This window comes from Cebus imitator, unplaced genomic scaffold (assembly GCF_001604975.1).
Source record: "Cebus imitator isolate Cc_AM_T3 unplaced genomic scaffold, Cebus_imitator-1.0 Scaffold112, whole genome shotgun sequence".
Taxonomy (NCBI): Eukaryota; Metazoa; Chordata; class Mammalia; order Primates; family Cebidae; genus Cebus; species Cebus imitator.
The window spans coordinates 1323423-1348567 of record NW_016107427.1 but is presented as its reverse complement, the minus strand read 5'-3'; the positions used below and the strand labels follow the sequence as shown (position 1 = coordinate 1348567).

The 25145-nt window shown below is 55.1% G+C and overlaps 1 protein-coding gene across 2 annotated transcripts in view; it reads right to left on the bottom strand.

Moving 5' to 3' along the window:
• Positions 1-1214: 1214 nt before the first annotated feature.
• SLC19A1 (solute carrier family 19 member 1) overlaps positions 1215-25145 on the bottom strand; it is a 45606-nt gene continuing 21675 nt past the window's right edge. For both annotated transcript variants that reach the window (XM_017538529.2, XM_017538528.2), the window contains exons 2-6: positions 21651-21884; positions 15874-16636; positions 15523-15715; positions 11416-11557; positions 1215-2696 (exon numbers count right to left, since the gene is read on the bottom strand). In XM_017538529.2, the coding sequence (XP_017394018.1) occupies positions 2226-2696; positions 11416-11557; positions 15523-15715; positions 15874-16636; positions 21651-21839 (1758 nt within the window). In that variant the 5' untranslated portion in view covers positions 21840-21884 and the 3' untranslated portion in view covers positions 1215-2225. The remainder of the gene's footprint in view (positions 2697-11415; positions 11558-15522; positions 15716-15873; positions 16637-21650; positions 21885-25145) is intronic.

Sequence of the window (25145 nt, the reverse complement as noted above, 5' to 3'; positions counted from 1 at the left end):
TGACACGGGGCATGCGGGCATGGACATACACAGGCATGCAGGCTGACACGGGGCATGCGGGCATGGACATAGGCATGCAGGGTGACATGGGGCATGCGGGCATGGATATACACAGGCATGCAGGGTGACAGGTGTGGGCACGGACACAGGCATGCAGGGTTACATGGGGTATGCATGCAGAGACATAGGCGTTGCAGTTATACACAGGTGTGCAGTTACACACAGGTGTGCTTGGGCATACACGGTGTGCAGCTATACACAGGTGTACCTGGGCATACACAGGTGAGCTTGGACATACACAGGTGTGCCAGAGCATACATACTGTGCACAAGTACACAGGTATGCATGTGTTTGTGGACACACACTGACTCGCTCAGGTCTCCCCGGCTGCCAGCTCTGACTTCAGGACCGTGGGAGTGGGTCTGCACCTGGGTCCCCAGCCCCCAAACCTATGTGCTCGGGCAGGACTCGCCATGTACACCCACAGCAGGACCTGGCTTGCTCCCAGGGAACACTTCATCCTGAGCCATCCCCGTCCTGGTGACCAGGTGAGTGCAGGGCTCAGAGCCAGCAGGCGGTGGGTGCAGTGGGCAGGCTGCGGAGGGAGCAGGGCCTTGGGTCCGGGAGGCACTAGCGGGAGGGTGTTGATGGGGGTTTGGGCCTCCCAGTGATGCTCTGGCCCACGGCACAGGCCCAGCCCACCTCTGCCCATCACATCCTGCCAGATCCACAGCCAGGAAATGGCTGGTGCAGACCCTTCCAGCAGGATCCCTAGGGTGGCTGTGGCAGGGCCCTGGATGCCGGGACCACGGCCTCATCTGACCAGCACCATCCACTGACTCGGGCCGTCCCGCACGTGCAGCCTCTGCCTCACCCTCATCCCAGGGTACCCCAAGATGCCCTGCTCCCCTGAGATACCTCAGGGGGACCCTTGGGCCCAGCAGCCCCTCCCCAGCCAGAGATTTTGTCCCAGCTCTCCATGCTGAGCTGGTGAGCAGCCAGCCTCTCACCCGGGCGCTGCTGAGATGTGGCAGAGACCCCACAGGATAGGGCCGTGGACTAGGGTGGGGCGGGAGGCTCAGCTCACAGGCACCAAGACCCCAAGTGGGCTGGTTGGGGGAGAAGGCTGGGACCCCTCTCTTGCCCTCCTCGCTGACTGCTGACCCTCAATCCCCAGGCCAGGCCGGCCTGGAATCAGAAGCCCTGCTCACACGCATGTGACAAGTGTGTTTAATGTATCTGGGAAGAGCATTCACATCACATCAGACAGTTCCGCACCTGTGAGCAAGGCGCTAACGCTCCTCAGACCTGGAGGCTGCTGAGACACCCTTCCCCAGCGGCCACCACGATGGCACTTGGACAACCCTGCAAACCCAGCATGCTGACGCCGGAGGATGGACAGTGGCTGGGGATGGGTCTCAGCTGCAGCATCAGGGCTTGCCATCCAAGGCCCCCCAGCCAGGCAAGCCCGGCACACATCAAGGCCAGCACGTCCGCGGTGACCAGGACCCATCCTCTCTGGGCTGGCGTGAGCATGGGAGCAGCTGAGGACCGCAGGTCAGGACTAACGCACTTCGGAAGGGCAGACAGGACCATGGAGGGCTCTGGGCCAAAGCCCCTGGAGCTGAGAAAAGGAACTAGCTCCAAGGACTAGACCCACGGCTGCCCTCTGATGGGGACTTTTCTGCCACCAACCTGAGATGGCTTTCCCACAGAGACAGAGAAGCCCCATGCAGTTCTTCGTTCTATGTCAGTTAAAAAAAAAAAGCAGAGCATCTTTCAAAAAGCAAAAGCACCAAGAACGACCAGCATGTCACAACTCAGCTATGCCCGGGGGTCCAGGCTCCCACCCTGCCCTAGAGGGCTCACAACTCCTGTGGGGCCAGTGTCCCCTGAGCTGCTAAGGCCACTTCGCCAGCCCTGGGGGACAGAGAGGATTTGTCTCGGGCTTCCCAAGGACGTGAGCCAATAAGGCCTGGTGGACGAAGGAGCCCACCACTCACCTCTTCCAGCAACCAAAGCCAGCGGGGCACAGCATGGCCACCCTGAGTGTCGCCAGCAGGCTGCAGCCACCCCTAGAGTGCAACGTAGCGCAGGGGGGAGTCCTAGGGGCCCTGCCAGCAGGACAGGCGGAGGCCCCCATGGCTAAGGCAGGCGGCTCTCGAGGTGGGGGTCACGGGGGTGCACCAAGGGCCACCTGCAAAGTTACCACAGGGCTCCCCGAGTCACTGGCTCACATTCTGAACGCTGACACTTAAATGACGCTGCAAACCCAGCGTGCTGACGCCAGGAGGAGGGACAGCTGACTGGGGACAGGTCTCAGCTGCAGAGTCAGGGCCTGAGGCTTGGGTGGGACCCAGAATATAGGCGGAAGGGGCTGGCACTGGGCTCAGGAATCCAGTCGCCAGTGGGGCGGGGGCTAGGTCGCTCTGTCTCTGCTCCCCAGAGCCCGGCCCCGCAGCCCCCAGGCTGTCTTCTGGGGAGAGCCTCGGGCCCTGGGCTGGCGGCAGGCTTCTGAGGTCCTTGTCCTGCACGCTCAGCGCCAGTGCAGCCTTCTCCTCCTCGGGACTTCTCAGGTCCTGGGCCAGGGGCAGCGGCTGGTGGCGTCCCCGCTGGCAGTGCCGCAAGCCATCCAGCATGGCCCCCAGGAAGTAGATGATGGACAGGAGCAGGAAGTACACAGAGTATAACTGGAACTGGAAAGAGAGGCGGGTGAGGTGGGCGGGGAGGGCCCAGCTGGATGCTGGCCCCTCAAGCCCCGACACCAGCTCCTGGGCTCTCCTTCCAGCTCAGAGGCTGACCCTGAACACTGTACAGCAGCCAGAGGCCAGGCCCAGGAGCAGGTGCCACAGGGCCCGCCACCAGACCCCCTTCCCGCCACAGCCTGGTACAGGCCTGAAGTGGGGCTCCCACTGCTTCCCAAGAACCCCTCGGAACCCGGCATGTGGCCTGCTTCTGCGTGGCCTGCAGCATCTGCCCCCAAGGCTCCTGCTTTGTGGGGCTTGGAACCCAGCATGTGGCCTGCTTCTGCGTGGCCCGAAGCATCTGCCCCCAAGGCTCCTGCTTTGTAGGGCCTGGAACCCAGCATGTGGCCTGCTTCTGCGTGGCCTGCGGCGTCTGCTCCCGAGGGCCTTGCTCTGTGGGGCCTGGTGCCCACCCATGGTGCCAATATATCCGCAGGGGGGACATCCATGAGGGCCAGAACGTCCCGCCTTGCAGAGCTGGGTGAGGGGAGCCACAGCAGGTGACCAAGAGCTATTCCCCAGGGCTTCACGCCCAAAGCGACCCCTCAGCAGCCTGCACACAGAGCCCATCTCCACCTCGGCAGCAGAAGCTGCACTGCAATGACCAGAAGAAGCGGTGCCGGCAGTGGCCACGTCTCTCCCAGTTCTCGCAGCTGCCACGGGAAGGAGGGACTGGAAATGTTCCTGGGATACCAGGGACAGACCTCATCACTCCTGGAGGCGCAGGGGGTTCAGAAGGCTGCAGCACTCTCAGGACTCTGCCAGCCAGAGGCCAGTGAGACCCACCCAAGACCCCTGAGGCCCCAGTCCACGCCCGCAGGCCAGAATCCCACAGCCCAATGGCACCGGCTCCCTTCCAGGAAAGCTGTTTTCAAAGCAAACTCAGGAAGAGGGGCTGACATGCTTCTCCCTGTTCTTCTCCTACCCAAGACACTGAGATACACACACAGGAAGACGCTGAAAGTGGGGGCAGGCGGGCCGACCACCAGGGCCTGAGGAGCTGCACCACACGGAGCTCCCTGGTGCCTTTCTTTTCACCTCAGATATTTTGCTACTGAAGAAGGCAGCAACCTCGAAATGCCAACAGATGCAGGAAAAAGAGCCCATGAAAGCGGCTCTCTCCGGCCTAAGGACCAGGAAAGGCGGGGCCCAGCGAGAGGAAAGACCCTGAGACAGGAATCACCTGCTCCTACCAGACACCAGACCTCGACTCCACCCACCACACCAGCAAGGAGACCCCACCCCCTCAGCCTGTAACAAGGACCCCCAAGTGCCCTGTGGGGTGGTGTCAGACAACGCCAGTGGGTACTACAGCTTTAAAGACCCCCACTCTCACCCCCATGGAGTCAGCAGAGACCACAGGGATGCCTAGACTTTTGTCCCCAAAGCCTACAGGGAGGCCAGGCCTCTTACCCCAGGGGCATCCAGGAGGCCACAGGGGGAACTAGACTCCCATCCTTGCCTGGCAACAGGAAGGAGCACTGAGTGAGAAATTTATAGTGTTAGATGCATGAGAGAGTGCCCGTCCCCCTCCATGCTGGGGACGTCAGAGGAGGTCAAGCAGAGAGTCCAGACTTCCATCCACTCAGCAATAATGAGAATGTCCCAACCCCAGGGGCATCCAGGAGGCCACAGGAGGAACTGGCCTCCCATCCTTGCCTGGCAACAAGAAGGAGCCCCCACCCAGCCACCCATCCTCCCTCAGGTGTCACAAAGGCTGAGTGGGAATCTGGACGTCCACCCCACCTGGCTGTAGCAAGGTGCACACCCCACATGACCTGCGGGAGCTGCGCCAGCCAAAACAGGATGCTGAAATAAGGTCCAGTCTCATTACATCATACCCAAAATGCTTGCATTTCACTAAAAAAGTCCCTCAACATCCTAAACCACAAAGATCTCAACAGAAAGACAATTAATAGACACCAACATTAAGACAACAGGGATGGTAGAATTATTCAAGAAAGATCTTAAACCAGCCACCATAAAAATGCTTCAGTGAACAATAACAAACATGCTGAAAACAAACAAAGAAAAAACACAGTCTCAGCAAAGAAACAGGAGAAATAAAAAAGATTAGAACTGAAAAATACAACAACCAAAATTTTAAAACTTAATGAACCATCTCAACAACAAAATAGAAGAGGTAGAGAAAAGAATCCGTGAACTAGAGTTAGAATAATAGAAATTATCCAATCTGAACAAAATAAAAAGAGTGAAAAAAATGAACAATGCTTCATTCCTTGTGGAACTACATAACAAAGATCTAACATTTGTGACATGAGGGTTCTAAAAAAAAGGGGGGGGGGAGAAAAGGAGTTGGGTTTAAAAAGCACTTCAGGAAATAATGGCTGAAAACTTCCCAAATTTGGTGAGACATGCACTGCAGATTCATGAGGCTTAGTGAACCCTAAATAGAAAACCCAAACAAAACCACACCAACACACACCATATTTAAACTTCTATAAGCTAAAGATAAAAATAAAAGAAAAAATGTTGGAAGTGGCCAGAGAAAAATGACCCCTTATGGGCAAACAATTTGAATGACAGTAATTTGTCATCATAAATCCTGAAAGCTATGAGGAAAGGCACCACATTTCTCACATGCTAAAACAACAACAACAACAAAAAATACTGTCTTCCCAACATCCTATATCCAGTGAAAACATCCTTTGAGAATAAAAGAGAAATCAAGACATTCTCAGATGAAGAAAAACAAAGAGAAGAATTTGTAACCAGCAGATCTACCTAAAATAATGACAAAAAAAAATAAAAAAAAAAAAAAAAAAAGTTCTCTAAACAGAAAGGAAATTACTAAAGAAGAAAGGAATCTTGAAATAACAGGAAAGAGGAAATACCACAATAGGTAACATTATGTGTAAATAAAACAGACTTTCCTTCCTGAGTTTTCTAAAATATGTTTGATGATTAATGCAAAAATTACAACATTATCTTATGTGGCAATAAAAATATGTAGAGAAAATATTTCAGATAATTGTACTATATAGTGGAAGATGACAAAGTGACATAAAGGAAGGCAAAGTTTCTATACTTCACTCAAACTGGTAATGTAATACATAAAGCAACCACAATAGCTATACTAAGTGCATTCAAAAACACAACAGATAAACCAAACAAAATTGTAAGGGATGTGCACCCACTGGAAACTGTAAAAAGTGTAAACAGAAACTAAAACAGAGAATAAATGAAAAATTAAAAATGAAATGGCGGACTTAAGCCCTAATATAAAAATTATCATATTAAATATAAACGGTTTACATACACCAAATGTGAGACAGAGATTAGCAAAATAGATTTAAAAATACAACTCAACTACATGCTGTTTACAAGAAACTCACATCATATATACCAAGATAAGGAGGATGAAAGTATAACAATGAAAAAAGAGGTATCATGCAAACATGAATCAAAGAAAAGCAGGGGTGGGTACATTAACATCAGCTAATGTAAACTTCAGAGAAAAAAACAAGACCAGAGGCAGAGATAGACATTATATAATCCCACTATTACATAATTGACAAGAGAGTCAGTCCACCAAGACAAATTACAATCCCAAATGTATATGCAACAAACAAAAGAGCTGCCAATATGTGACACAAAAACATGACAGAACTGAAAGGAGAAACAGATCCACAATTATACTTGGGAGACTTTAATACCCCTCTCTCAATGATAATAAAAGTAGACAGAAAATCTACAAGAATTGAGATGAAATCAACACCATCAGCCAATAAGATATGATCAGCATATACAGAACACTCCACCCAAAAAGCAGAATATACATTTTTTCCAAGTGTCCACAGTATACCAAAACAGATAATATTCTAGGTCTTACAACAAATCTTAACAAATTTGTAAGGACTTAAATAATATAGAATGTGTTTTCTGATCACAATAGAATCAAAAGAAATTAATAATGAAATATAACAAGAAAATCTCAAAATACTTGGAAATTAAACAACAAAATTTGAAATAATAATGAGTCAAAAAATATGCTGAAATAAGTGAAAATGAAAACACAGCCTATTAAAATTTATGGGATGCAACTAAAGCAGCACTGAGCAGGAAATTTATAGTGTTAGATGCATAAATTTTTCTAATCAATATCTCACTTCAAAAACCCAGAAAAAGAAGAGCAAAATAAATCTAAAGCAAACAGAGGGAGGGAATTAATAAGTCAAGGAAAAGAAATAAAAGATATACAGATCAGAAAGGAAGAAATACGTAAATATATTTTATTTCATAGAATATATCTTTTATTTCATAGAATATTCGCATATTTCTTCCTTTCTGATCTGCATATCTTTTACAATATAATTATCTACATAGAAAATCTCAAGGAATTTCAAAAACAAAGACCAAAAAATGGAAAATCCTCCTAAAACTAATAAGTAAGCTCAGCAAAATTGCAGGCTACAAGATAAACACACAAAAATCAACTATTTCTATACACTAGCAATAAACACATATACACTGTTATGGACTGAATTGTGAACCCATCCCCCAATTCATACGTTGAAGCCCTAACCCACAATGTCACTACATTTGAAGACAGGGCCTTTAAAAAGGTAACTAAGGTTAAATGAGGTCAAAAGGATGGGGTCTTACTCTAACCTGACTGGGTGTCCTTATAAAACAGAGATACCAGGGAAGAACATATACAGAAAAAATACCACATGAAGACAAAGGGAGAAGATGCCAACTGTAAGCCAAGGAGAGGGGCATCAGGAGACACCAACCTGCCAACACCTTATCTCAAACTTCCAGCCTCTGGAACTGAGAGAGAATATATTTCTGTTGTTTATGTCACTCAGTTTGTGATACTTTGTAATGGCAGCCCAAACAGACTAATGCAGATAACAAATTTCAAAACATGGTTTGATTCACTTAAAAAATATATACATATAAACTAAAAACATGTACAGTACTCATATGCTAAAAACTACAAAATGCTGAAAGAAATCAAAGATCTAAATAAACTGAAAGATATACCATGTTCATGGATTGAAAAACACAGTAAACATGTCAATTCTCCCAAAATTGATATATTGGCTTAATTGCAATTCCTAACAAAATCTGAGCAAGAGTTTTTGTAGATACAAACACGATTACTCTAAAATGTATATGGAAAGGCAAAGAAACTATAATAGTGGAAACAATTCTGAATAAAAAGAAGCTGGAGCAGTCAGTCTATCCAATAAACACTGTTACGTACTGAATCGTGAACCCATCCCCCAATTCACATGTTGAAGCCCTAACCCACAATGTCACTGCATTTGAAGGCAGGGCCTTTAAAAAGGTAATTAAGGTTAAATAAGGTCAGAAGGATGGAGTCTTACTCCAACCTGACTGGGTGTGCTTATAAGAAGACAGAGATACCAGGGAGGAACATACACAGAAAAAACTTGCCATAAAGCTTCCAATTTCAAAACTTGCCATAAAGCTTCATAACCAAGACAGTGTAATATTGGTACAAGAGTAAACACACAGTTCAATGGAACAGAATTAAAAAAAACATGAACAGACTCACATACATATGCTCAACTTTTGACAAAGGTGCAAAAGCAATTCAATGGGGAGAGCTAAGTCTTTTCAACAGATGATGCTGGAATACACACAGGCCAAAAAAAAGTGACCTCAACCTAAACTTCACACCTTATACAAAAATTAACTCAAAGCAGATCAAAGACTTAAATGTAAAAATACGAAACTTTAAAAAAGAAATCTGGGGAAAATCTTCTGAATTTAGGGCCAGGCAAAGAGTTTCCGTAAAAGGAAAAACTGTCAAATCAGACCTCACGGGAGTTAAAAAACTCTTGTTCTGTAGAAGACCACGTTAAGTAGATGAAACCACAAGCTAGAGTTGGGGAAAAAATTGCAAACTGTACATATCCAACAAAGGACCAATATCTGGAATAAACAATGCTTAAAATTCAAGAGTATAAAAAATGAACACTCCAAAGAGAAAATGGGCAGAAGACATGAAGAAATGTGCAAATGGAAAATAAGGACATAAAAAGATTTTCAACATCCTTATTCACCAGGGAAATGCAAATTAGAACCACAAGGAAATATTACTACATCTACCCCAATGGCTAAAACAAAAAATAGTGGCAACTTGAAACCCTGAAGATGTTACGACTGGATCTCTCAAAGACTGCTGGTAGCAGGTGGTAATATAAAACGGTTCAACTGCCTTGGAAAGTGGGCAGCTTCTTAAGAAACAGGCAACTAACTACCTTGTGACCCAACACTTGCACTTCTGGGCATGTATCCCAGAGAAATGAAAATCTAGCCCCAAAACTGGAAACAAGTCCTTCAATGGTGAACAGTTAAATAAAGTGTGGAATGTCTACACCCTGGAACACCACTCGGCAGCAAGAAGGAATCAGCTAGTGCCACAGTAACAAGCTGGATGAGTGCTCAGACAACAATGCTGAGTGAAAAGCGCCAAGCCCTAAAGGACACACAATGCATGACTGTGTTTATGCAACACTCCTGAAACGACAAAATCACACACACCGAGAAGAGGGTAGTGGTTGCCAGGGATTGAAGAGAAGGTGAGGCTGGGAACAAGGTGGGCGTGGCCTCAAAGAGCAGCATAGGGATCGCTGTGGGGATAGAATGTTCTGGATCCTGGCTGTACGGCTGTGATGTGGATGCTGGCTGTGATGTGCTACAGAACCGTGAGATGTGAGCAACAGGACAACTGCATGTGGGGTACCTGGATCTCCCTGTATTATTTACTAAACAGCACATGAATAACAGCTTTACCAAATATAAAGCTTACTTTAAAAACCAGGTGAACCCAGGCGAGCTCCAGGCCTGGCTGCTCCCCATGCTCCATCACGGCTCCTACCCATCTCCAGACTCTACCCCACCAAGCCTGACTCTCGGCCCCACTGTTCCCCGTGTGCAGGAGGAAGGAGTGGACAACCAGCACCCAGGCATAGGCGGGGGCAAGATGGGCTGGCACCACCCTCCTCTAGGCCAAACAGGGTGTTTAGCCAAGAGCAAAATGCCCCGTGAGTTACTTTTTAGCCTGGAAATCAAAGCAGTTGGAGAAAAGTCCGTGTGTTTTTTCCCATGTGACAAGAGGCCACCAGGAACCACAGGCCAGAACCTGCCTCTGCCTCCCCGGCTGCACCACCACGTGGGAGGGGCCGGGACCAGGACCAGCTAAGAAGGGGCCTCCTCGTGACTAGCCCTCTGGGGAAGAACTGCTCCACTCCCTGCACCGAGCCCCCATGGGCCCTTGAAAGCCCACTGCAAGGGGTCTCCTCCACAGGGCAGCTTTGGGGGCACAGGGTCCCTAAAGGGCCCTTTAGCGTCTGCCCCTCCAGCTACCAGAGCTGAACAAGAGGCTATCACAGAAGGATGGGGGGCACGGTAGTGGGGGGCAGGCAGCACCCAGAGGCAGGTCAAAAGCCAGGCCCAGCCCAGCCAGGGCCACATAGGGCCCTTGGAGTCTCCCTGGGACAGGCCCTCCTTGCCCATACATGCTGGCAACCACTGCTGTCTAGGGGCAGAGGTAACTCAGGGCTCCAAGAATGAGGAGGGCCTCCTGGATGCTGGGTCCCTCCAGGGCCAGCTAGACTGCTGCCAGCACCCCCACCCCAGGACCATGCAGCCAACAGAGACCTTCCGGGCCTCTCTTCTACAGAGCTGAGAACAGCCCAGCCACCATCTACCCGGGCTGTGTCCGCAGGGCTGGACCTGGACCTGGACCTGTTCACCTTCCAGCCTCAGAGGCTCACCCGTCCGACTGTTCACACCAGGGTGGGGGTAGTGCCCCCGGAGGTAGAACAGGGCCACAAGGCCTGCCAGTGTGGACAGGCCCTAATGACACTGGGGCTGAAGATGCATTTCCACAAGCAACCAACAGCCATCCTCACCTAAAGGCATTTACAAGCTGGAGGGGCTGCCTGCTACTGCCCAGGCCTCACTGAGGCTGAACAGACTGGGCGCCCTTGGAGGATCAGGGCCAACCCTGACAGCCCTCCTGCACAGCGAGACCTGGGCCCCAGGTGGACAAAGCCCTTGTCCCAGCTCCAAGGACATCTGTCTAGCGGCAGGCTGGGGGACAGTCCCAAGGAACCCGGAGGGCCTCTCCCACCACACCCACTGTGGCTGATTTCAGCTCACTCAGAGACCCTGCCTTGGCCGGGACCATCAGGAGTTAAAAACGTGTTTTCCAGCTCTTCTCAGAAGCAGCAAAAGCCAGCCTGTGGCAGGAAGCGGGTGGGTGCCACAGAGGCCTGTGTTCCAGCACTGTTGAGAGCCTCCGCTCAGCTCTGCTGAAGAGAACAAAGCTCAGGTGGCCTCTAGCCAGGGCTCAAGGACACCATGTTCCAGCAGCCACAGGCAGAGAGCAGAGAGCAGAGACCAGGTCCGCCACAGCGAGCAGAGGCTCTGTTGCTCCCACGGAGGCCCAGGACCCGCAGACGCTCCCGCCCACAACAGACAGCGGAGTCCTGCTGGGGCCTCTCTCACTTCCTGCTCTCTCTGGTCGGTGTGTCTCCCTGGAAGTCCCAGGCCCACACACTACACTCCCAGCCCACAGTGGCCTCTACGTCAGGTAGGCACCAGGAGGCCCTGGCAGCGTCCCCACAAGTAGCTTCCGTCCCCGAGGACATGCCTGAAACCGGCTCACCTGCTGGCGGACAGGAAGGCCCAGGCCCCGGATGTCTGAGACGATGAAGGTGATGACAGTCTTGACAATGGTGGCAAAGAATGTGTTGACCCCGAAGACCAGGGCACAGAGTTCTTTAGACAGAGAAGCCGCAATCTGAAAGCTGAACAAGAAGAGCGACGATCAGGCACTGCCGGGAGAATGAGACGCAGCAAGGGGAAAGCCCACAGCCCACCCAGCTCCCACCACCCACGATCCACTGGGCAGCCATGGGGCCCCAGGGGACGCACAAGCCCCCACCAGACCCCCATCTCCCCCACACATGCCTGCAGTCTAGCTCCCACCACCCACGACCCACTCGGCAGCCACAGGGCCTTGGGATGCACAAGCTCCCCACCAGACCACCATCTCCCCCACACATGCCCACCCCCAGCAGGCAGGAGCCAGCACCCAGGCTGCCCACCCTCGAGGGGCCACTCTGGGAGCTGCTACATCCCCCTGGCTCAGTACAGGGAGAGGGTCCCTTATCCAAAATGCCCGGACTATAAGTTTGGGATGTTGGAATACCTGCATATCCATAATGAGATATCTTGAGGATAGGACCCAAGTCTAAACATGAAATTCATTTATGTCTCATACATACTGTATCCACACATCTGGAAGGTGATTTTATATAATATTCTGAATAATTTTGTGCATGAAGAAACTTCTGACTGTGTTCTGACCAAGACTCATAGATCAAGGTCAGGTGTGAGACTTTCTACTGGGCTGTCTTTTCAGTGCTCAAAAACTGTCAGCTTTTGGAGTATTTCAAATTCTTAATTATTATTATTATTTTTTTGAGACAGTCTCACTCTGTTGCCCGGGCTGGAGTGCAATGGCACAATCTCAGCTCACTGCAACTTCTGCCTCCCGAGATCAAGCAATTCTCCTGTCTCAGCCTCTCGAATAGCTGGGATTACAGGCGTGCAACACCACGCCCAGCTAATATTTGTATTTTTAGTAGAGATAGGGTTTCACCATGTTGGCCAGGCTGGTCTCGAACTCCTGGTCTCAGGTGATCTGCCTGCTTCAGCCTCCCAAGGTGCTGGGATTACAGGCGTGAGCCACTGTGCCTGGCCGAATTCTGGATTGTTTTCATTGGGGATGCTGAAACTGTACCATGGGTGCCACAAAACACAAATTCAAGAAGATGCCCAGAAGGGCTCCCTGAGCTCTGGGACAGACCAGGTTACAGCCATCTCAAAACGCTCAGAAAATCCTCCTCAAGGGAACCTCTGGGCACAGCCAGAAAAGTCTGGAACGAAAGTCTTTCATGATTAAATGTTTGATAAATTAGGGGAAGAGCAGTGAAATCAGAGTCGGTGGGCGAGCAGCCGGGCAGGGTGGGCCCTGTAGGTGAGTGGCAGCTGGGTGGGGCAGGCCAAGCAGGCAGGGCGGGCCCGGAGGTGAGTGGCAGTTGGGTAGAGTGGGCTCTGGAGATGAGTGGCAGTTGGGTAGAGTGGGCTCTGGATATGAGTGGCAGCTGGGTAGAGCGGGCCTGGAGGTGAGTGGCAGTTGGGTAGAGTGGGCTCTGGAGATGAGTGGCAGCTGGGTAGAGCGGGCCTGGAGGTGAGTGGCAGCCGGGCAGGGCGGGCCCTAGAAGTGAGTGGCAGCAGGGTAGGGCCGGCCCTGGAGGCAGGGTAGGACGGGTCCTGGGGGTGAGTGGCAGCCAGGTAGGGCGGGCCCTGGAGGTGAGCGGTGGCCTGCACATGTCCAGGAATGAAGGCGCCACATTCCTCACATGGAAAGGTGACATGCCAGGCTTCTGGTGCTCTGCAAACAAACTAGTCTTTGGATGCAGTTCCAATTAAAATCCACAAAGTGCTTACAAAATAAACTGGACAAAAAATGTCCTAAAGTTCACCTTAAGAAAAAATAAACAAAAACGCCCAGAAACCCTTCAGAGAAGGATGGAGCTCCCTGTGCTGCTGGGCGGTGGAGACCGCGCCAGCGGAGAGAGCAGAGACGCGGGCGAGCAGGTGGCAGGGAAAATGAGAAACACACAGAGGCCCCGGGGAGCAGGTCAGCAGGACAAGGGGCAACCAGACACATGGAGAACCAGCACGAACATGAGCTTCTGGACGCTGCTGCTAGGCAGGGCAGAACCCAGGCCAGCCCCCAGGGTACTTCCAAGGGTGCTCGGAAAACACCATCAGTGGAATTAAAGGCAAACAAGTGTGGGGTGTGATGGGGGCACACGTGATTGAAAATACGTGATACATATGAGGGCACTCCAGATCAGCAGGGAGGAAAGCGAGTCCCAGCAGTCAGGAGACACAAGTGGCCACTCGGTCCACAGCAGGATAGCAGGCCTTGCTCTGGTTAAGGAAAGGCTGGGAGTCCAGCTTCCTGTCAGGGGCTCAGGGAGGCTGGGGAGGCCATCCGCCATCCTGACGGGGAGGAAGCCCGCATGCAGGCCTGTAGGGTACCTGCAATATGGACAGAAACCTTTCAAAAGCACATACTCTCCAGCCTGGCCATTTCCCTCCCAGGAATCCACTTGTGGACCATTAGAATTTGCGAGGCTGAGGTGAGCAGATCACAAGGTCAGGAGCTCTAGACCTACCTGGCCAGCCTGGTGAAACCCCGTCTCTACTAAAAAAATACAAAAAATTAGCCGGCATGGTGGCGCGCACCTGTAATCCCAGCTACTTACTTGGGAGTCTGAAGCAGGTTAATTGCTTGAACCCAGGAGGCAGAGGTTGCAGTGAGCTGAGATTGCGCCACTGCACTCTAGCCTGGGAGACAGGAGCGAAACTCTGTCTCAAAAAAAAAAAAAAAAAAAAAAAAAAAAAAAAAAAAAAAAAAAAGAATTTAGAAAGAAAAATGTAGGTAGAAGGACATTCATCTCAGTGTTTTTCTATTGTAAGAAAAATGGAAATGGTGACTTTACCCATCCACAAGGGGTGGATTGTGAGGCCTACCACTCATGACCAGCAGTGACCACCTATGTCTGTGTCTGACACTGACCCAACACAGATGAGCAAAAAATGCCGGATTCCCAGGAGCAAATGGCGGTTTTCCGCTTTGTACACTGCTGCCCTGTGTCTGAGGTTTTGTGACGGGCACCAATGACTTTATAACTAAAACCTTTCGGGTGTGATCCCCCTGGACACGGCAATGGGACAGCAGAGGCCCTGGCCCTTTCCACAGTGCTGGCAAGACAGGGAGGGGCCCGAGCAAGCTGGCCGTCACAGGCGGGGGGCAGCAAGAGCCCACGGTGGGCCTTGGTGAGCGTGAAGCAGGCAGCCACCCTGCAGCATGCAGAAGGGCCCCCAAGTGTGGCAGGGAAGGAGAGAAGGGTGAGCTGGGCTGCCCATGCCAGGAGCTGCCTGCGTGTGGGGAGGGTGGGGCAGTGCAGGGCTGGGAACGTCCAGGCAGGATGGTGAGGGGTCAGGCCACGGGCACAGACGGCACAACGTAAGGGCCAGTCCATGGGGTGAGGGGCGCAGGGCCTGAAGGCCACTCCGGAGATGAAGCCCAGGGTCCTCCCAGGAGGCAGGAAAGAGGGAACAGGCCAGGGAGGCAGGGGCTGGTGTGAGTAGGCAGGGTCAGTGTCTGAGTGTGGCAATGTGTGTGGTCTGAGCATGTGGTGAGTGTGCCAACGTGTGGGTACGTCCATGCCATGTGAGCGTGTGGTGTGTGTCCATCTGTGAGCATGTGGTGTTCACATCTTAGTATGTCCACGTGTGAATATGTGGTGTGTGTTCATGAGTGTGTGGTGTGTGTCCATGTGTGAGCGTTTGTGCGTCTGTGTGGTGTGAGTGCCTGCTGTGGGTGTGAGCTGAGCATGAACTCGCACAGGTGCCGGCCCTCCCTCCTGCCTGGGTGGGCTCTCAGCAGTCTGGAACCTGGAGCAGGGCAAGGCTGTGAGCCCGGCAGGCTTCAGAGAGGAGCGCATGTGGAGGGCCTGGGGGAGGAGCAGGACGGCACAGGCAGGGTCCCACGGAGACTTAGGGCAGACCCTGGTCAGCGCCAGGTGGCTGGTGGGGCCTGCAGTGTCACAGCCGCTGGGGCGCGGCAGGAGGTGGGAGCACCCGGGAAGCGCCTGCCCACCCGGGCTCCCCAGAGCCTTCTGGAACTCACGTGGCGATGGGCACGAGGAACTGGTAGGAGCCGCGGAAGAGCATGAAGGCCACGTAGCACAGCCAGATGTGGCGCGTGTGCGACAGAAGGAAGACCAGCCCCGCCTGCGTGGCCGTGACGCCCGCTATGAGCAGCTTGGACCATCGCGCCCAGCGGATCTTCACGAAGCCTGCGGCGAAGGACGTGATGGCACCTGGGGGGTGAGAGGTGGGGCGTCACCTGGGGGGACATGGGACAGGGAATGGTGGAGGGAGCCCAGGGGAAGGAGCCACGGGGCGGGGGAGGTGGGGGGAGCCTTGGGGAAGGAAATGTGGTGGGGGGCGGGGGGTGCCGGGACCCGGGCACGCGTACCCAGCAGCGTGGAGGCGGCGTCAGCCGCGCCGTTGTAGACCCGCGCGCTGTTGGTGGTGGGGTCTACCTCGTTCCACAGGATGTGCACGTAGTAGACCACCAGGTAGTACCCGGCGGAGTTGAAGACCCACCAAAGGGACCAGAGGCGCAGCTGCGGCCGCCGCAGGCTGTCCCCCAGCTCCCGCAGCATGCGCGCCAGCACGGAGACCCAGCAGAACGCCCGCAACGCGCGCCCCAGCTTCCCGCCCGCGCCAGGGTTCATGCGCTCCAGCTCCGAGGCAGAGGCCGAGGGTTCACGCCCCGCAGCGCCGCGGTTGAAGAAGAGGCTGCGCTTGGGGCGCTTGAGGAAGAGGGCGAGGACCACGCTGAAGGTGAGGAAGGCCAGTGAGATGTAGTTGAGGGTGGAGAAGGAGACTCCGCCGGCGGTGACCAGCAGCTGGCCCAGCACCGAGCTGCTGAAGACGCCCAGGAGCACCGCGGCGCGAGAGTAGCTGGCCACACGCTGGTAGCGCGCGGGCTGCACCAGCGAGAAGATGTAGGAGGAGTAGGCGATGCGCGCGGCCATGGTGACGCTGTAGAAGAGCTCCATGAGCTGCATGTGTGCCACGGAGTGGCCCAGCAGCAGCAGCAGCCACACCGACACGTAGCTCAGGCCCTGCAGCAGCAGCACGGGCGTGTAGCGCAGGTAGTCGGTGAGCAGGAACACGGGCACCAGCACGGCCAGGTAGGAGTAGGGCAGCACCGGCGTGATCTCGTTGGTGACCTGTGGACGGGCGAGCGTGCGCCCCAGCAGGCGTCAGTGACTGTGCGGCGTCGGGGGACGGGGACCTCCCAAGGCCATCGCTGCTGACTGCTTCACTGCCTGATGTGACCCCAGCCCGCAACACTCCTCGGTCCCTCGCTTTCTGATCAGTTTCGGCAGCCTGGGGGCATTTGCCTGCAGAAAGCTGGCAGTGGCCACGGAAGTCATCGTTATTAACAACACTGTTGATCTAAGCTTCTCGTTTTTTTTTTTTTTTTTTCCTGAGAGGAAGTCTCGCTCTACAGCCCAGGCCGGAGTGCAGGGGCTTGATCTCATCTCACTACAACCTCCACCTCCCGGGTTCAAGCAATTCTCTCCTGCCTCAGCCTCCCAAGTAGCTGAGATTACAGGCATGAGCCACCACACCAGGCTAATTTTTTTATTTTTAGTAGAGATGGGGTTTCACCATGTTGGCCAGGCTGGTCTCGAACTGACCTCAGGTGATCCACCCACCTTTGCCTCCCCAAGTGCTGGGATTACAGGTGAGAGCCACCACGCTGGGCCAGCTTCTCTATTTTTAATAAAAACATGTTTTCGTTTCATCTTAAACAATATGGAAACCAGAGCTGTAACCCATACACATTCACACCAACACAAGCTCCTTCCATCATCACTGTAGAGACGCAAAAACAGAAGACACGGAAAGGAAGGGCAGGACTAGGAAGAGCAGGTTCATGGGAGGGACTGTGGGGAACCCAGTAGAGGGAGAAAGACAGGAGTGAAGAAGGGCAGAGAGGGAGCAGGCGTGGGGAAAGGCCGAGGGCCCTGGGGTGCGCACTCCCATCTCACGCTTGTCCCCAGAGCAAGGTCTTCAAGGCCAGGCTCTAATCCAGGGGAAGGGAGGGGGTCAAGTGCCCCTGGAGCCACCCTGCACCGTTGGAGAGGCAGCATAGCCTGTCAGCCCGCCCAGTCCCGCCTCTTCCGTCACATGTTATGTGGGAACCCAGCTCCATAGCCTTGGCTGCTGAGCTGCCAGTGGGCACTCCAGGCCTCAACACATAACCACCTTCCCTGGGAACTTGGGGCTGGGCATGGGGCAGGGGTGCTGTCTCCTGCAGGACCAGTTCAGTGGGCACTGCCCCAGACTCTCCAGGCAGGCAAATGCCCTCAGCTGGCTTGGCAGGGGCCAGGGCTGCTGTGGGCACACCTGGGCACAGTCCAGAGGAAGAGGCCCCAGTCCTGTGAGGCCCAAGCCGCTGGCCCTGCCCCTCCCTGGGGACTGATGTGGGAGCCACCCTGTGCTTGGAGCCTCCCTGGGGCCCAGGTGCATTTTCAGCAGGTGGCCCTGCCCAGGGGCCCCATCAGACCCCACCTCTGATCTGCTGGGGGTTGGCACCAGGAGAGCAAGCAGGGCCTCCCTGGACTCTGGGCCTCCCACAGGCCCCACCCAACTCAGGCCTGACCAGCAGCAACCCCACAGCCCTGTTCCTGCTGCCCCAGGTGACCTCCGCCCCACCAGCCACACTTGACAGGACCAAACCCGGGGTCAGCACTGGGGGCTGCCCAAGCCACACCAACCCCCCAACCCAGGGCATCTCAGCCTTGTGTGACACACCCAAATGTGTCGCCTGATGTGCTCATGGCTTGGCCACCGGTGACTGTGAACAGCTGGGGAACAGGACCCTGCAGCCAGGCTTGTCGGTCAGGGCCAGCATGCTGAGAAGCTTCCAAGGGGTTTGGGGGAAGGCTACCCAGAGACCCCACCTGAGGCCACCCTGAGGTCACACTCCAGAGCCTGCCCTGAAGGCTGTGGCCCCAGCAGCACCGAGCACCCAAGGTTCCTCATGTGCTCCGTCCTACCCAGGACATTCCGGGACACACTCAATGCAGGTCAGGCGCCGGGAGGCTGAGTGACCAGGCCGGGTCACGGGAGCCTCAGGGCCAGCCACCAGTTTCTACACTGTGTTTACATCAAGCCCTGGGGACATCAAAGAGCCCCTCTGTGGGCAGGTTCTCCTGGCCAACTGCGTGCTTGACTGGGGAGGCTTTTCATCAGGGCCAGCCCAGAGAACTCCTGCGGAGTCTGAAAGAAAAGGCTCGGAGGCAGGGGCCCTCCTAGCACCTCAGGAACCCCGACCCCCAGACACAGGAGGCGGTGAGGGGCCATGGGAGCCCCAGCCCCTGGGCAGGGCACAGGTCCTGCCCATAGCCCAGAGTCAAAATGGCAGACAGCCAGCAGAGGCTCCCCCAGAGCCCACTGCTCTCTGGAAAAGGGCAGCCAGGAGTCCTAGGAGCCTCTTCCACCTCTGAATAAATGGAGCACACCTCATTTCTCTTCCACCAGGAGCTGGCTCTGTAGGCCGGGGCCTCCCCAGGTACCTCCTGGTCTTCACTGAGGCTCCCAAGGCAGTGCTCCCCCTTGGCAGACCACGGGGTCAAGATGGAGCCTGAACACCCCCAGCACTCAGCCAGGGCCCTCCCGCCCCCTCCCTGTGCCGCCTCAGTGGTCCCTACTTCCCCTTCCTCAGACTTGGCAGGGGGACAGCAGGAGGCTCTGCCAGAGCTATGATCTTCGTCCCACTTACAAGGCTGTGAGGGAGGGCCACCCAACAAAGGTCCCAGCAGGGAGGTGGCATGTGTCAGGCGGCCATGGCTCCCACATGAGTACAGGCTCCTGCTGCCTGAGCGCAGCGTCTGCCCTGCTCTCCAGAGCTCTCGGGTCAGGTCCAGGCTGACGGGCAGAGCGCAGGCAGCTGCGCCCAGATTGACACCCGCTTGGCTTTAGGGCAGCTTCTCTGAACAGGTAGGTGGCAAGGTGGGCAAGGCCCGAAGGCAGGCAGGCAGGACGAGAGGGCAGGGCCAGGTGTGGGGCAGCAAAAGGACCGGCTGCCACAGAAGGGCACCCAACAGGGACTGGCTGAGGTCGAGGCATTGGCCATGGGTTGAGAAGGGCTGCTGGGCACAGGGCCCTGGGCCAGGGTCTCCCCGGAGGAGGGTGGGGGCTGCAGCTCCCACCACACAGCACAGTTCTGCGGTGGCCCAGGCAACCTCAACCCACCCAGGGGCACCTCACAGACCTGGCGGGGAAAGAGCTCTCAGCTGACACTCAAAGCAGAAAGCCTGGAGGGAAATCTGGCCGAATTCAAAATGGCTCTAGAGAAACACGGTATGTAGCAGCCAGTCCAATCCCAAGGGCACTGGGTCCCCAGGAAGCAAGAAAGGGAACCAGGCTCAAGGACAGCAACCGTGGGGCTGCCGGGAAACACCGGCCCGCAGCGGGAGAAATGGAAGCCAAGCAAACGCCCGCAAAGGAAACCACGGTCCTCACAGCGGCCAGATGCGCTGGCGAGGGCAACACGGGCAACCTGTGGCGGGCTGTGGAGGAAGCAGCAGTCACCCAGGAGCTGGGTCAAAGCCCACCGCCTGAGGCTGCCGGCTTGTGCTCTACACGCAGCGTTCCGCGAAGTGGGAGAAGCCGGAATCCCCCATCACCCCCAGCAAAGCGCCAGAGAAGCACCTTGTAGTTCAACCCCTAGGCGCAGCTTAAGAACAGCCTTGAACCTACGTGGAATGTCCCTCAAGTCAGATTGGGAAGGAGGGCAGCTTGCGAAAGCTGAGTCACAAGACAGCACTTACATGATCTTTCTAAACACGAACCCACAACAATAGGGGCTGCAGGTCCTGACAGGCCAGGCCTCTCCTGCAGCCAGAGGGGCTGAGATCGGGGGCCAGGCCGGGTGGCAGGTGTGCAGAGCACCTGTACCCGTCGTCCCTCCAATGACATCCCAGGCCTGGAGGAATGGCTTACTTTCTGGAATCTACTTTTCAATCAGTTACTGTGCAACGTGAGAGGGCAGCAGACGGGATTTAAACATTTTCGATATAGAGACTTTTCTTATCTTCAGGGAAACTCCACACATATGCTCATCCTTATAAATAACCTTGAACAATGGCCCTCCTTAAGAGCAGAGATGCCATCTGGTCCGTCAGTGGGTGGCGGGGGGGAGGGGCAGACCGGCCAGGAGCAGAGGGCACTTCATGAGGGGTCAAGGAGGTGGCCCCACCCCTCCAGCACCAGCCCCCAACACCGACAGCTAGAGACCCTGGCCTCACCGGGAAAGTGACCTGGCGACCCGGCCCTGGCGGTCAGCAGTGCCGTCTGTGGGAGCAGACACAATCACACTCACACGGTGCTCTGAGCCGGGCACCGGGAGGGCAGCACCTCCACTTTTTCCAAGAGTATACTCATCTGCACGTCAGTTTCACAATCCTAGGGTCTTCGAGGCGTGGGGTCTGGCTTACGGCCAAAAGACGCAGGGAACAAGGGGCACATGGAGTGCCAGCAATGTGGGTGCAGAGGCCAGGTGGCCACACTGCCAAGGACGGGGACAGTGCCTGGGATGGGCAGGTGAGCAGGCCCAGGACAGGTTCACGGGCAGCATGCGGGCCCTGAGATGGGTGCGGGGTGACCAGCCGGGCCGGCAGCCTGTAAGGACGCTTTTCCCACAAAGGCTTCCAGGCTCCTGTGTAGACATGTCTAAGGACAATGTGGCCAGCTCCTGCCTCCACCCTTCACATGGCCTGAGAGACTCATGATTGGGCATAAGTTTATTACAACAGTTTCAATAAAAGCTTTTGTCCTCATGGCTGAGTAAAATGAGCAGAAGGAAAATTCCTTCAATAATCTCTTTAGGTAAATAGGCACTAATCCTCTGCAGGAGGAGGTGCCCAGCAGGGCTGGATGTGGGCTTCCTCATGTGCCCAGCCTGGCAGGCAGGGTGGGGCAGGCTCCCTCTCTGCGGGACACAGCATCACTTTTTATGTAGCCTGGTTCCTAAGCCCCTCTACCCGACAGTGCCCGCTGTGGGGAGTGAGACCCCAGCCAGGTTCCCTCTGGGACCACTATCAGCTGACACGGCCACTCACCCACTCCAGCCTCAGAGCTCTCGCCTCCAACAGGAGAAGCACCCCGGCCCCCGAAGCTGCTCCCTGCCCACCCACCACTGGCTGCCCCCGTGCCCCCGCGCCCACATGCCTGCTTCCGAGTGAAGTTCTTGTCCGGCCCCAGTAGGTAGGGTGTGATGAAGCTCTCTCCGGGCCGGATCTGTGCCATGAAGCCATAGAAGCAGAGGTAGCACACCAGGCGCCGCCAGGACCGGAGCTCGAGGTCAGGCCCAGGCTCCACGGGCACCTGCTTCTCCACCGCTGGGCTGGAGGGCACCATCCTGCTCAGGCCACGTGCAGCCACGGAGGGGATGAAGGTGATGCTCTGTGTGGAAGGAGAGTGGAGTCAGGGGAGGTTGAGAAAATGCCCTGCAGGCCTCCCACCCCAAGGAACGAGGCCCAGTGCAGGCTCCTCGCCACTCAGGACCAAACACCACCCTGGAGACGAACACACACCCCAGATCCCTCCTCACCCTGCAGCACCAACCTGGGAGCTACCCCAGCCTGAGCTGTTCCAGAGTGCCCCAGGCCAGGCTGTCACCACCGCTAGGGTCTCTGAGGCTGATCGAAGTCTCCAGCCATAAGGGGCAATTTAAATGCCAATCAAAACCAAGTTAATTAACTGCTGACTTATTGTATTAACTAACAAAATTTAAATTTCAGGGCTTGAAGCCACAACAGATGCATAGCACTGCTGGGCAGCACGTGTGCCTGTGGCGGGCGGGCACAACTCACCCCACAGGCCGGAGGGCAGCCCACATACCTGCTTCTCTAACGGCACCCAGGTGGCCTGGGGAGGGCACAGGCAGGGACAGATGCTGCTAGAGACCAGGGACACACCTGGTCACACCCCGGGCGGGTGGCAACAGGTACAAGCCTCAGGTCCCCTTCAGCCTGGGGTCTGATCCTGCACATGAGCATGGGGAACATGGCCCCCCCATGCCCCAGAGGAGGGAGTACAGTTAAGCCCACAGTAAGGAAAGGGCAGAGGGAGAAGCAGGTGTCCTCGAGGGGGCTGAGGGCACCCAGGGGTGAAACACCCATGGGAGGGGGGAGGCCCAGCCCCTGAGCCCAGGGACCTGGCATTCCTGGAGGCAGGTTACCCTAGACAGAAGCAGCTGGCCGGAGCCATGAGTGGACCCGACACATTCCAGATGGAGCATCCAGACCGTGGGCCTTCATCCAGGAGGCAACATGCATCCAGGCTCAGGGGCCTCCAGCCAGCACTCTGCCCCACATGGCTGGGTCCAGCTGGCGCCCCCACCCCACGTGGCAGGGCCCAGCCAGCACTCCTCCCCACACGGCCAGGGCACATGTCAGAGCAGCCACAAGAGGGCATGCCTCCCACCTGAGTTCCCACAGGCACCTGCTTGGCAAAGCCAGCAAACCCGAGTCCTAGCTGGGGTCTCCACGGGAATGCTGGGCCGGCCCTCCCAGCAGGGCGGCCATGGGCACAGGGGAGCACCAGGGCCATGCAATTCGGAACTCCCTGCTCCTCAACCTGGGGCCAAGGGGCGCCCATCCTGGACAAAGGCTGCCAGCCTGTCCCAAGAGGACCTTTACTCCTACATCCCACAGGGCCGGTCCCGTGACCCACTCACACCAGGAGGAGGCAGAAACACCAGGGAGAGCAGGCGTCAGACAGCGCCAGACGTCCAGGCTCCCCAACGCCACCATCACCTTCACTTCCACTTGAGACCCGGGGTTCTAAAACCCTGTCCCTCCCATCAGCACGAGGCCCTCTCCAGTGCCCTCAGGGTGGGACACAGTCCTGGACCTCCTCCAGGAACTCCTCCTGCTGAGAGTTCCGCCTGCAGGGGCACCCAGGGTGAAGCAGGGGGCAGGCAGCCTCTGGCTGTGGTGAGGGCTGCGTCAGGCCAACCACGAAGGGCAGATGGTGCCCGCTTCTGTCTGAACCAAGGGACCCAGGGATGCCAGGCCTGCTCCACTCTGGCACAGGCGTCCTTCCTGTGTATTGCCCACAGTTCCACAGAACTGATGAAGACCCCAGAAACCTTGAAGTCAGGCCTGGGGCTGCCCACTGAAGCACCAACAGGCGGGTGATGGCACAGCGGTGAGGTGGGCCAGAGCAGGTGCCTGGGCTCTTCCCAGGAGCTCCGGCTGCCATGTAGGAACAGGGGCCAGAAGTCCTGGGTCTTATTTGAAATCCATTTTTAATGGCAGCCACTAATAGAAAAAATGCTGAATACCACAGACCCAAAGAAACTCATTAAAAGCACACAGCAGGTTGCAACCCCAGGGCAGGTTGGCCTCAAGCCCTGTTTACTCTGCAGCCTGTAGGAGAAAAGGCCAGGGCAGTCCCTCCCCAGCCACAGCCCGGGCTGCGGCCTGAGGATCAAAGACAGCTGGAGTTTCAGCCAGCAAGGAGGAGCTGCTGGTCTTAACAGTCAGCCTCTGCTGCCAGCATACTGGCCGGCCTTACGTGCGGTGAACATAGCCCACCGACAGGCACTCAGCTAGCAAGGCCAAGACTCACGCCATCATAGAAATCCAGCCCCAAGCCAGGGGAAGCCTAGACACCAAGTATCCAGCCCCATCCCATACCACTTGAGGCCTCTTCACGGCAACTGAAGGAGGTTCCCAGCCAGACAGGAGGGCCACAGGGAAGCAGGGAGAATCCCTGCCTTCAGGAGAAGGTTCTAACAGACCCGCTGTCCCCAGTGACCACCCTGCCCAGGTTCTGTCCTTCCAAGCATGTGAGAAGGCTGGAGATTCGCAATCAAAACAAAGGCAAAAGCCACCTATCATTCTGTGTTTAAACCAGCTCCTACTCTGGAAGGCTAACCAGGAATGTTTGTTATGTTTTTAGAATGCCTGCTCGTTAAAGAAAGGAAAAAGAAGAAGACAGAAGGAGGAGGAGGAGGAGGAAGAAGAAGAAAATGAAGAAGAAGAAGAAAGAAGAAGAAGAAGAAGAAGAAAGAAGAAAGAAGGAAGAAGGAAGAAGGAAGAAGAAGAAGAAAGCATTGTACACCCTACCAACCCCGCTGAGATGACCAAGCTCAGAGTTCCTAAGAACATAATTAGACCCTCTGGCGGTCACTGCTGCAGGCCCAACACCCCAAGAGCACAGTGTCTCATCTTTGTCCAGCACAGATAACTCGAATATCTGGAACTATAAAAATACACCAAAGCCCCTTCAGAAGGAAAGCCATTAGCAATTGCAGCAAGCAGTGCACAGGCGGCACCCAGGTGAAGGCGGCCAGTGAGATGCAGCCTGGCTCCCCAGCCTGGCTCCGGCAGGCAGGTGCACTGGGCCAGAGGGGCCTGCGCTCTGCTGATTGAATCTGTGCTGGATCCTCAGGCCTCCTTAGGGAGAGGCCACCTCTTGACAGGGCGGCCAGCAGGCGCCTTCCAGGGCTCTGGATGCTTCTGCATTTCAGGGCCAGCTTAAATTTCAGCCTGTGTCTTGAGGGCAGGCAGGCCAGACTCCCCAGGTCAAGCGTTTCGGATGGACAGGACTCTCGGGGATGGGTTTCCTGCCGCAGAGGTGCTGGAAGGACCCGCTCAGGAAAGGCTCCCACAGCGGCTGTCCAGGCGCTGAGAGCCTCGGGTTCGCTCCACTCCG